This window comes from Trachurus japonicus, chromosome 17 (assembly GCF_045865225.1).
Source record: "Trachurus japonicus isolate A0001 chromosome 17, Traja_1.0".
Classification (NCBI taxonomy): domain Eukaryota; kingdom Metazoa; phylum Chordata; class Actinopteri; order Carangiformes; family Carangidae; genus Trachurus; species Trachurus japonicus.
Genome location: NC_140923.1, coordinates 693,663 through 706,700, shown reverse-complemented (window position 1 = coordinate 706,700; position 13,038 = coordinate 693,663). Strand labels below are relative to the sequence as shown.

At 48.4% G+C, this 13,038-nt stretch overlaps 1 protein-coding gene across 1 annotated transcript; it reads left to right on the top strand.

Annotated features, from left to right (window-relative positions):
* Nucleotides 1–2,345: 2,345 nt before the first annotated feature.
* LOC146969661 (uncharacterized) lies at nucleotides 2,346–5,859 on the top strand. The gene is made up of 2 exons (XM_085804485.1): nucleotides 2,346–3,690; nucleotides 3,803–5,859. The coding sequence occupies exons 1-2, from the start codon at nucleotides 2,346–2,348 to the stop codon at nucleotides 5,857–5,859; spliced, it is 3,402 nt and encodes a 1,133-aa protein (XP_085660611.1).
* The last annotated feature ends 7,179 nt before the right edge of the window (nucleotides 5,860–13,038 follow it).

Here is a 13,038-nt window from a genome sequence, read left to right as displayed (position 1 = left end):
TTGTTTTGTATTTGACTTGTTTGTGTTTTGGTGTTGCTCTGCCTGTCGCACAACAAATTGCCCCCTCGGGGGATAATAAAGTTTTCTGAACTGAACTGAACTGAACTGAACTGAACCTTTTTGTGACATGTGACTATGTTTTGGTGAATACAAACAAAGTATAATGCCCTTTCCAGGGAATTAGAAAGTTGAGCTCCTTCTACTCTGCTGTTAAAAAAATGTACTGTGGTGAATGGCAGAGAGAGAGCACCCAGGCTGCATTTAAAAAATATTTGAAATTATTCTCTAAGTTTCTGTGCGTTTTTGACCAGATTTTTAGCCAGAAGACAAGTGTGGCTACAAACTTTGGACAAAATCATGAGTATAGAGTGTCATTTGTAGCTTTGGTGGCAGTTTCAGAAGAAAAGTTCCAGACGCTTTTTTGGCTCTCCTCCACTCTAACAATGATGTCACCACTCTGACCAAACGCCATACACACTCATTGAAAAGTGTGAAATTAGTCAGAAATGCACATGTGCCATTTTTGAGATAAATCCTTTAAAAGCACAACATATAAAAAGTTGTACACAGGTTGAATACATTAGAAGTTTGTCTACAGCTCGGAATTTGAATGAAGTCTGTAGGTAAAAGTATGTGGAAGCAAGTGAGGTTCAAAGTAGGACCAGTAGTTTCAGAGTTTGAAGACTGTTCCAATGTATTTCCCATGGGGCAAAAAATCAGAACTATTTGAATATTTGAAAAAGTATGAATACTTGAAAAGAGAAACGTCAAAGCAACAATGTCCTGAAAAAGCTGAACGTTTTGAAATATGAATTGTTGAAATAGCACAAAGTATGAAGGACTAGTTAATGGACAGAAAACAGCGGAAGACGTAAGAATAAGTTTAAACAAAATGGCGGAGAGGAACACCAACGTAAACTGACTCCCTCACTTTATCATCTTCATCTGTACAAAAACCTTTGGAGCAAAGACAACACAATACTCCACAACATCCACTAGAGGGAGTCACACCCTATGGCCACTCCACAGCTCCATACATTACTGACTGATCACACAATTTGACTTTACACTACAACATTGTTGGTAGCACAGAGTCAGAGATTCAGGGAGGAGCTGAGCTGTTACTGAACTATAGAAGAGAGAGGAACTTCCATATTCAGCAGAGTTCAATACACAAACCATCAACTTCACCTTTATTCAACATGCTCACACTGAAGAGTCTGGTTCCTCTGTTTGTTGTCATTTTAACAGGTGTGTTAGATTATGCATGGCTCTATCATTTTTAAGATTATATTTTTTATTGAATCTGGTTCACCATGATTTCTTTCATCCTTAAGGAGTCAGCTGTGAAGAACTGAGTCCAGTCCGGACTGAAGTCTTCAGGTCACAAGGCAGCACTGTTACTCTGTCCTACAACTATGCTAAAGCGGCTAGTTATGACGAATATTTCTTCTGGTATCGACAATATCCAGGAAAACCCCCAGAGTTCCTCATCTCTCACCCAGGAACTCAAAATAAAACAGAGTCTGGACTGTCAGTTAAAGTGAGTGGTGATAAAACCAGGATGGATCTGCAGATCTATTTCGACCTCACTCAGACCGTCACCACGGTCTTCACCTTGAATGATGCCCGTCCTACTACCTATCCCCGAGACCTTATGACAACAATGTCATGTGACTGACCTTAGGAGGCGCGGCCCCGAGTCTATAAGGGGTTCCGGGTGACGTCGCCTCCGCCTCTTTGCCTTTCTCGCCTCATCCGAGACCGTGAGTATTATTGTTTCCGGACCCCACCATCAATCCGCCACTACGGTGCAGGTGCCTAGGGTCCCTGTGGATTGCGTGGGTGTCGGTGAGTTTCATGTGTTTACTAGCGCGTCGGACGTGACAGTCCATTCTTTATTCCTGCTCGTTACAGGTGTCTTTCCAGTGTTACGTCTGGTCGGAGCACGGTGAGCGGTGAGCGCCGGTGAGTGAACTTCTGCATAGCGCAGTTTTCAAAGTGTTTTGTGATAATTCTTTCTGTTGTTTTGACCCGACGGCTGGCTGTTCGCAGTGAGCGGGTGTTTGTGGGACAGTCCCTCGTGCGTTCGCGCACGCGGAGGGGACGCCATATACTTTTTCCTCACGTGAGGTCCTTTTGTGTTCATTGTTGGCTGAGTAGAGGTAAGTCACTCAGGACATTAAAGTAACTGGTTACTGGTTTAATTTGAGTTTATTGGTGTGGCTTTGATTTGCTTTATCCCCTGTTCGCAGGGGGGTATCAGCCAGTGAAATCCAGGTGAATTTTATTTTTTTTTGGGAAAATCCCCCGCTGTTCGCAGTGCGGTGCGTTTTATGTTAGTTATGGCCTCCCAGTGCTGCAGGTACTGCCAGGTGGCCATGGATCCACGTGATGGCCACAGGGAGTGCCCCCACTGCTTGGGGATGGCACACCTGGTGGAGGATGTGGAGAGTCCGTGCCTGGCTGCAGCCGAGCTCCCTCTGGAGGAGCGCAGGCGCAGAGCCAAGATGGCGGAGGAGACGGCTCGGGACAAAAGGGCAGCCCCTCCCCCCCCGGAAGTAAAGGACGGCAGGCGCAGCTCAAAGCGGAGCAGGAGCCGCAAGCGGGCGCATAGTCCTGAGCATAGTAGAGGACATGGCCCCGAGACGTCTGCTCGGGGAAAACGGCCCAGCCCGGAAACCGACACACACCGGGGACAGCCTGAGGAGACTCAGCTCCAAATCCTGGCCGCTATCCAGGGGCTGTCAGAGAGGCTCAGTAGGATTGAGGCTCAGCAGCCCGCGGCCGCCCCAGCCACGGAGCCGCAGGGGCTAGGTGCGGCCTCTCAGGGGGATCTGCCGTCGTTTCAGGAAGAGAGGACGGGCTCACCGGATGTCCTCTCCCTGTACGCCTGCAGCTCCTTTGGTGGGAGCGCGAGCCAGTCCGAGGAGAAGCTCAACTCCTCACTGTGCTTGGAGTCAGAGCGCGGTAGTGGTCGAGACAACGGCTCCCCGGCGCTGGATGTCACATCAAGGATTTTGAGTGCAGCCAAGATTATTGGGCTCTCGGTGCCGGCGGAGGCTCCAAGTGCGGTGGAAGGCGTGTGGGCTGGCATTTCTCGGCCCCAGCCTTCAGTCTCTGTGCCGGCAGCTGAGGACTACCTGCAAATGCTTAGAAAGGCTTGGAATAACCCAGCGGCGGCGCCTCAGTTCAATGCAGGTTGTCGGAGGCTGACGAAGCCCCAGTTTCCTCCGGACACGGGGCTGGCAGATATGCCACCGGTGGAGGGGGAGATGGCGGCCCTGACGTCGCTCGGTCCAGAGCGGGTCACGGCCAACCCTCGCTGCCCGGTGAAGGAGTGCCACAAGACGGACAGCCTGGTTTGTCGCACGTTCAATGCAGCTGCACGTGCGGCTCGCTCCGGGAACGCGCTGGCCATTTTGCTGGCAGCAATTCGGAAGACGGTCGGCCAAGAGGAGCAGGACACACTGAACCTCATTGAGGCGGCTCAGGTGAGTCACGCCCAGCTGACGCGGGATATGGGCGTAGCTATGTCGTCGGCCGTGCTAGCACGCCGGCAGGTCTGGCTGGCGCAGACGACGTTGCCAGAGACGATCAGGAAAGAGCTCACTAACTTGCCTGTGGTGCCAGGCAGAGTGTTTCACCCCGATTCCCAGGGCTTGCTGGATAAGGCGGAGAAGTCCCGACGTACGAAGGACAGCGTCCGGCGGACGTTCAGCAGGCATGGTGCTTCCAGTTACAGAGCTAGGGGCGCCCCCCCGCCTCCACCTCAGGTATCGTGGTCCCGTGCCTTCGACAGACGACAGGGCGCAGACATGGGGATTTCTGGGGAGACTGCTAGGCAGCCATCACAGCGCCAGCGGTACGGGTCCCGGTCGGGTCCAAGAGGGACGCCGCAGAAAAGACGCCCCCCCAGAGGTCCAGGGCCTCAGGGGAGTGCCTGACGCTCCAGGGCCGGCCGTCGAGCCTGTTTCCCAGCTTCGCCTGGACAGCTGGGAAAAATCTGTTTCAGATCCGTGGGTTCTGTCCACCGTGGGGACAGGTTACCGGGTCCAGTTTCGACGGCGGCCCCCTCCCTTTACCGGGGTCCACATGACAGTGGTAAGGGATACAGTCCAGGCGCAGGTGTTGGCTGCGGAGGTCACGACCCTCCTTCAGAAGGAGGCGATCGTCAGGGTAGACTCCAGCGCACAGCACGCTGGGTTCTACTCCAAGTACTTTTTAACTCCGAAAAAAGATGGCACCCTGCGACCAATTTTAGACTTGAGGCACCTAAACAAATTTGTAAAGGTCCTCCCATTCAAGATGTTGACGACGAGGCAGATTCTGCACACCATCGAGAAGGGGGAGTGGTTCACGTCCCTCGATCTGAAGGACGCCTATTTCCACGTCCCCATCTGCGAAAACCACTGGCCGTTCCTCCGGTTTGCATTCCAAGGGCAGGCCTATCAGTTCAGGGTCCTCCCCTTCGGCCTGTCACTGTCCCCCAGAGTGTTCACCAGGGTGGTGGCAGCGGCACTGTCTCCTTTGCAGGCAAAGGGCCTGAAAATATTGCCGTACCTGGACGACTGGCTGATCTGTGCCCCCAGTCGCAGTCAGGTGCTCCAGGACACGAAGGTAGTTATGGACCACGTTCAGGACCTGGGCTTCAAGGTAAATCTGAAAAAAAGCAATCTCGAACCTACACAACAGGCGGTGTTTCTGGGGCTACTTCTCGACTCCCTCACTATGACGGCCTCTCTCACTCCTCGGAGGGTCGGAAATCTGGTGGCCTTAGCGGAGCAGTTTCAGCCGGGCAGGCGGCTGGAAGTGGCTCAGTTTCAGAGGCTGTTAGGGATGATTTCAGCGGCAGTGTTGGTGGTTCCCTTGGGCCTTCTCAGAGCTCGGCCTCTGCAGAGGTGGCTGAATGCCTTTGGTCTTCATCCGAAACGAGACAGACGGGTGAAGCTCAGGGTGACACGGCGGTTCGTCCAGGCACTGCACCCTTGGACGGACAAGGCCCTCTTGGCCGTGGGGGTCCCATTGGGGGATCTCCCTTCACGGCGAGCAGTAGTGTCCACAGACGCCTCCCTGACGGGCTGGGGTGCAGTCTGGGAAGGCAGGACGGTGAGGGGTGTATGGGGCCCACACTGGATGGGCCAACACATCAATTTGCTGGAGCTGAGGGCGGTCCACCTAGCGTTGATGGAGCTCCTCCCCTTTATCAGGGGCAGGCACGTTTTAGTGAGGTCGGACAACTCCTCTACGGTTTACCACATCAACCACCAAGGGGGAACCAGGTCTCTCCGGTGTCTCCAGGTGACCAGGAGGCTCCTGCTGTGGGCGTTTCCCCGTCTAGCGTCCCTCAGGGCGCTCTTCATTCCGGGGGTGGAGAATCTGGCGGCGGACCTCCTATCCAGGACCGGACCCCTCCCAGGCGAATGGCGACTACACCCGCAGGTCGTGGAGCGGCTCTGGTCCCAATTCGGCAGAGCACAGGTCGATCTCTTTGCGTCCGCGAGGACAGCCCACTGCGACCAGTGGTTCTCCCTGGAGTCTCAGGGGGCTCCCCTGGGAATAGATGCACTGTCTCACGAGTGGCCGACAGGCTTATTGTATGCTTTTCCCCCGTTTCCTCTGATCCCCCATGTCCTCCACAGAGTGGCCGCAGGACGTTACAGGGTTTTGCTGATAGCTCCCAGGTGGCCCGGGAGGCCCTGGTTTCCGGCTCTCCTCCGGCTGGTCCACGGCCAACCATGGCCCTTGCCGGTCAGGGCGGACCTGCTGTCCCAGGCAGAGGGTCAGGTCTGGCACCCCAGACCGGTGGTGCTGCAGCTGTGGGCTTGGCCGCTCAGCAGCCCCAGACTGAGGAGCTAGACGAGGCAGTGTTGCATACTCTAAGGAGCGCTAGAGCTCCTTCCACACGGGCCAGTTACAGTCAGAAATGGAGAGTGTTCTCTGACTGGTGTCGCCAGCGGCAGGTGGACCCCTCCGCGTGCTCGGTGCACCTCGTCTTGCGCTTCCTGCAGTCCCTTTTGGACTCTGGGAAAGCTTCTAGCACTGTCAGGTTGTATTCAGTGGCGATTTCTGCTTTTCACGAGCTGGTCGGGGGCGCCTCGGTGGGAAGGCACCCCTTGGTCTCACAGTTTGTTAGAGGAGCGCACCGTTTGCGTCCGGGCAGGGTGCTTAGGGCTCCGTCATGGGACCTCTCCCTGGTCTTGAGGTCACTGACTCGAGCCCCTTACGAACCGGTGGCGCAGGCAGATCTGAAATCCCTGTCGCATAAGACCTTGTTCCTGCTGGCAATCTGCTCTGCCAAGAGAGTCAGTGAGTTGCATGCTCTGTCCACCAGTGAGCAGTGCCTGCGATGGAAGGCTGACGACTCGGGGGTCTCATTGTGGCCTAACCCTGCGTTCCTGCCTAAGGTGGTAAACCCTCAGACAGTGAACCAGGTGATTGAAGTTAGCTCATTCCAACCAGACCCGACTTCGGGGGAGGGAGACTTGGCCATGCGCACACTTTGCCCAGTGAGGGCATTGAGGGCCTACCTGGCACGCACCCACCCGCTGAGACACTCACACTCACAACTGTTTGTCTGCTATGGGGGACACAAACGGGGGGCTGCTGTGTCTAAACAGCGCCTGTCACACTGGGTGGTAGACACTATATCACAGGCGTATGAGGGGCTGGGTCTTCCAATACCTGGTACTCTGGTGGCACACTCGGTGAGGAGTGTGGCAACCTCCTGGGCTGCCCTGAAAGGTGTGCCCATGACAGAGATTTGTGCGGCAGCATCCTGGACCACCCCATGTACTTTTGCTCGGTTTTACAGGGTCAACGTGGCGGCGCCGGCTCCTTTGGGCGTGGCGGTGCTTTCTGCTGCTGGACGGAGCCAGGACAGGGTGGAGTCCTCAGTTCTGCACGACTTTGATGGTATGTGTCATCCAAGGTGAAGACCGTGGTGACGGTCTGAGTGAGGTCGAAATAGATCGTAAGTTATACCTATAACTATGGATCTATGAGACCGAACGATGACCGTCACCATTCTCTGTCGTTCAGAACCGGCTGAGGCGTTCCAGGCAGGAGGCGGAGGCGACGTCACCCGGAACCCCTTATAGACTCGGGGCCGCGCCTCCTAAGGTCAGTCACATGACATTGTTGTCATAAGGTCTCGGGGATAGGTAGTAGGACGGGCATCATTCAAGGTGAAGACCGTGGTGACGGTCATCGTTCGGTCTCATAGATCCATAGTTATAGGTATAACTTACGATCTCCTCTGCTGCAGTGACAGACTCTGCTGTGTACTACTGTGCTGTGAGGCCCACAGTGACAGGAAACACCAAGACTCTGTACAAAAACCTTTGGAGCAAAGACAACACAATACTCCACAACATCCACTAGAGGGAGTCACACACTGTTGAAACAATGACTTATCAGAGACTGTGTCTGTGGACTGATGACAACAACATCACAGAAACATCAAAGACTGTTACCTGGCCCCGCCCACTTCAGTCCCCCTCAGCCAATGAGATGATGAGTGAGTCCAGAGCAGAAATGTTGGAGGAACTAAAAGCACAATCAGCTTGATGTTGGGGAGAAGGGCTGTGCAGCAGAGAGGCTGTTTAGTTTGTTCATTCTACTGCAGTGGAACAACATTGTTCATCTGCTGTCTGTTTGGCTTCAACTCCTCCAAAGACATGTTGCTTTACCTCTTTTTGCTTTTATCTCACTTCATAGGTGAGTTGGACAACAAATCAGTGTCTCAGTCAAGCTGCTCCATCAACTACATGTTTGACCTCCATTTGATTCTTTCACACTTGAAACTGCACAATAATCTGTCTTTGTCATCAAGTCCTGTACAATCTAGTTATGATGTGAGCTACAGTTGAGCTGTTTGTGTCCACAGAGTAACACTGGACACTGACATTTTCCACTGTCTTCTCCTCTCAGCCTCATGGACAATGTTAGTCTAACGGCTTCATCTTCTCTACGTTTTACAGGACTGATAGCTGGAGACTCAATCTCTCCTGAAAGACGTGAAGTCAGAGGAACAGAAGGACAACCTGTCTCGTTCTCATGTCAGTATGAGACAAGTGATGATAATGTCTTGCTTTACTGGTACAGACATGATTCTGACCTTCAGGCTCCTCAGTTTATCCTCTGGAAAGGAGCAAGATCACTGAGTAGTGTTGACTATATTCCTGATACTCGATATGAATCCCAAACAACCAGATCATCAACTAAACTGACCATCAACAACCTAACCCTGGCAGACTCAGCTCTCTACTACTGTGCTCTAGAAACACAGTGATACAAAGTGTAGAAGAGGCTGTACAAAAACCTGAACACAGATATCTGACTCCTCTTCAAAGAGGAGGGAAGTGGTATTCAAACCACAGCTTCATATCAGATGGATTCTGCTCATTCCTGTTGTATCAGAGTCACTGTGGTTACAGCTGCTAATCAAACACTGTGGGAGGATTCACAGGAGCAGCTCATCCACATCAGTCACAAACCAACTGGATCAGGCTTCACACTCAGGACTCCATGAAAACAAACTAGAAAGAGCATTTCCTAACGGAAAATGCGTGTGAATGCTGAAAGCCATGGCTGAGGCCATGCTAAATTAATAGTAAAAAATGACAAATACAGGAAGGGCATGTAACACAAGCAGCAAATGCAGGAATCAAACCCTGGACCTCATGATTGGCAACCCGGCAAACTAACCTCTCAACCACAGAGGTAGATAAAAACATACTGAGTTTTATACCATGATAAACCAAACACTGTCTGATGCAGCTGTAGTTTACACAGTTTAAACTAGGAGCAAGTTATCAGAAATCAACAGAGGAAGACTGGGGGAATGATTCACTAACAAAGTTGTTGGGACAAGATTTGAACCTGCAACCTTAGGATCATCAGCCCAGTGATCTAACCACTTGATTACAGTTACATTCAATGAGAAAAAGGTAAAAGAAACCCCTGTATAAGAGGCTTGCTGACTTCTGCTTGAAAAAATAAAAAAGAGAATAGAGTAGAAATGAGCCACACCAAGTAAGTAGAGGACTTTTTTGTGACATGTGACTATGTTTAGGTGAATACAAACAAAGTAATAATGCCCATTCCAGTGAATTACAAAGTTGAGCTCCTTCTACTTTGCTGTTAAAAAAATGTACTGGGGTGAATGGCAGAGAAACAGCACCCAGGCTGCATTTAAAAAATATTTGAAATTATTAAAATTATTAAATTATTAAAAAGAGAATAGAGTAGAAATGAGCCACACCAAGTAAGTAGAGGACTTTTTTGTGACATGTGACTATGTTTTGGTGAATACAAACAAAGTATAATGCCTTTTCCAGTGAATTACAAAGTTGATCTCCTTCTACTCTGCTGTAAAAAAAATTGTACTGGGGTGAATGGTAGAGAGAGAGAGCACCCAGGCTGCATTTAAAACATATTTGAAATTATTCCCTAAGTCTCTGTGTGTTTTTGACCAGATTTTTAGTCAGAAGACAAGTGTGGCTACAAACTGTGGGCAAAATCATGTCATTTGTAGGTTTGGTGGCAGTTTAAGAAGAAAAGTTCCAGTCGCTTTTTTGGTTCTCCTCCACTCTAACGATGATGTCACCACTCTGACCAAACGCCATATACACATACTCATTGAAAAGTGTGAAATTAGTCAGAAATGCACATGTCATTTTAAAGGATTTATCTCAAAAATGGTACAAATTATGTAAAAGTTGTACACAGATTGAATACATTAGAAGTTTGTCTACAGCTCAGAATTTGAATGAAGTCTGTAGGTAAAAGTATGTAGAAGCAAATGAGGTTCAGAGTAGGACCGTAATAATAAGTTTAAACAAAATGGCGGAGAGGAACAAACAGTGTGAATGCTTTCATCATTCAAACTAATGAATGGAAACTGACTTCCTCACTTCATCATCTTCATCTGTACAAAAACCTTTGGAGCAAAGACAACACAATACTCCACAACATCCACTAGAGGGATTCACACTCTACGGCCACTCCACAGCTCCATACATTACTGACTGATCACACAATGTGACTTTACACCACAACATTGTTGGTAGCACAGAGTCAGAGATTCAGGGAGGAGCTGAGCTGTTACTGAACTATAGAAGAGAGAGGAACTTCCATATTCAGCAGAGTTCAATACACAAACCATCAACTTCACCTTTATTCAACATGCTCACACTGAAGAGTCTGGTTTCTCTGTTTGTTGTCATTTTAACAGGTATGTTCGATGAATGTTTCAATCATTTTTAAGATTCAATTTTTAATTAAATCTGGTTCACCATCATTTCTCTCTTTCTTTAGGAGTCAGTTGTGAAGAGCTGAGTCCAGTCCAGACTGAAGACTTCAGCTCACAAGGCAGCACTGTTACTCTGTCCTACAACTATGCAAAGAAAGCGACTTTTCAGGATTATTTCTTCTGGTATCGACAATATCCAGGACAACCACCAGAGTTCCTCATCTCTCACCCAGGAACTCAAAATAAAACAGAGTCTGGACTGTCAGTTACAGTGAGTGGTGATAAAACCAGGATGGATCTGCAGATCTCCTCTGCTGCAGTGACAGACTCTGCTGTGTACTACTGTGCTCTGCAGCCCACAGTGACAGGAAACACCAAGACTCTGTACAAAAACCTTTGGAGCAAAGACAACACAATACTCCACAACATCCACTAGAGGGAGTCACACACTGTTGAAACAATGACTGTGGACTGATGACAACAACATCCCAGAAACATCAAAGACTGTTACCTGGCCCCGCCCACTTCAGTCCCCCTCAGCCAATGAGATGATGAGTGAGTCCAGAGCAGAAATGTTGGAGGAACTAAAAGCACAATCAGCTTGATGTTGAGGAGAAGGGCTGTGCAGCAGAGAGGCTGTTTAGTTTGTTCGTTCTACTGCAGTGGAACAACATTGTTCATCTGCTGTCTGTTTGGCTTCAACTCCTCCAAAGACATGTTGCTTTACCTCTTTTTGCTTTTATCTCACTTCATAGGTGAGTTGGACAACAAATCAGTGTCTCAGTCAAGCTGCTCCATCAACTACATGTTTGACCTCCATTTGATTCTTTCACACTTGAAACTGCACAATAATCTGTCTTTGTCATCAAGTCCTGTACAATCTAGTTATGATGTGAGCTACAGTTGAGCTGTTTGTGTCCACAGAGTAACACTGGACACTGACATTTTCCACTGTCTTCTCCTCTCAGCCTCATGGACAATGTTAGTCTAACGGCTTCATCTTCTCTACTTTTTACAGGACTGATAGCTGGAGACTCAATCTCTCCTGAAAGACGTGAAGCCAGTGGAACAGAAGGACAACCTGTCTCACTCTCATGTCAGTATGAGACAACAAAAACTGGTGTTTATCTTTATTGGTACAGACATGATTCTGACCTTCAGGGTCCTCAGTTTATCCTCTGGAAAAGAGGAAAGGGGAGTACAACTGAATATAATCCGAACAAGGGTCGTTATCAGTCTGAAACAACAGACACATCAACTAAACTGACCATCAACAACCTAACCCTGGCAGACTCAGCTCTCTACTACTGTGCTCTAGAAACACAGTGATACAAAGTGTAGAAGAGGCTGTACAAAAACCTGAACACAGATATCTGACTCCTCTTCAAAGAGGAGGGAAGTGGTATTCAAACCACAGCTTCATATCAGATGGATTCTGCTCATTCCTGTTGTATCAGAGTCACTGTGGTTACAGCTGCTAATCAAACACTGTGGGAGGATTTACAACAACAGAGAACTATATCATCAGCATAAAGATGGAGGTTTCATTATTGATATGAATAATAAACAGGATAGTAAAAATTGACAAAGACAGGAAGGGCATGTAACACAAGCAGCTAATGCAGGAATCAAACCCTGGACCTCATGATTGGCAACCCGGCAAACTAACCTCTCAACCACAGAGGTAGATAAAACATACTGAGTTTTATATACCATGATAAATCAAACACTGTCTGATGCAGCTGTAGTTTACACAGTTTAAACTAGGAGCAAGTTATCAGAAATGAAGAGAGGAAGACTGGGGGGATGATTCACTAACAAAGTTGTTGGGACAAGATTTGAACCTGCAACCTTAGGATCATCAGCCCAGTGTTCTAACCACTTGACTACAGTTACATTCAATGAGAAAAAGGTAAAGGAAACCCCTGTATAAGAGGCTCACTGACTTCTGCTTAAAAAAAATAAAAAAGAGAATTGAGTAGAAATTAGCCACACCAAGTAAGTAGAGGACTTTTTTGAGACATGTGACTATGTTTCGGTGAATACAAACAAAGGGTAATGCCCTTTCCAGTGAATTACAAAGTTGACCTCCTTCTACTCTGCTGTTAAAAAAATGTACTGTGGTGAATGGCAGAGAAACAGCACCCAGGCTGCATTTAAAAAATATCTGAAATTATTCTCTAAGTCTCTTTGCGTTTTTGACCAGATTTTTAGCCAGAAGACAAGTGTGGCTACAAACTGTGGGCAAAATCATGAGTATTGAGTGTCATTTGTAGCTTTGGTGGCAGTTTAAGAAGAAAAGTTCCAGTTGCTTTTTTGGCTCTCCTCCACTCTAGCGATGATGTCACCACTTTGACCAAATGCCATACACACTCATTGAAAAGTGTGAAATTAGTCAGAAATACACATGTCATTTTAAAGGATTTATCTCAAAAATGGCACAAGATATGAAGAAGTTGTACACAGGTTCAATACATTAGAAGTTTGTCTACAGCTCAGAATTTGATTGAAGTCTGTAGGTAAAAGTATGTGGAAGCAAATGAGGTTCAAAGTAGGACCAGTAGTTTCAGAGTTTGAAGACGGTTCCAATGTATTTCCTTTGGGGGGAAAAATCCGAACTATTTGAATATTTGAAAAAGTATGAATAGTTGAAAAGAGAAAGGTCATTGCAATAATGTCCTGAAAAAGCTGAACGTTTTGAAATATGAATTGTTGAAATAGCACAAAGTATGAAGGAATAGATAATGGACAAAAAAGAGCGGAAGACCTAAGAATGAGTTTAA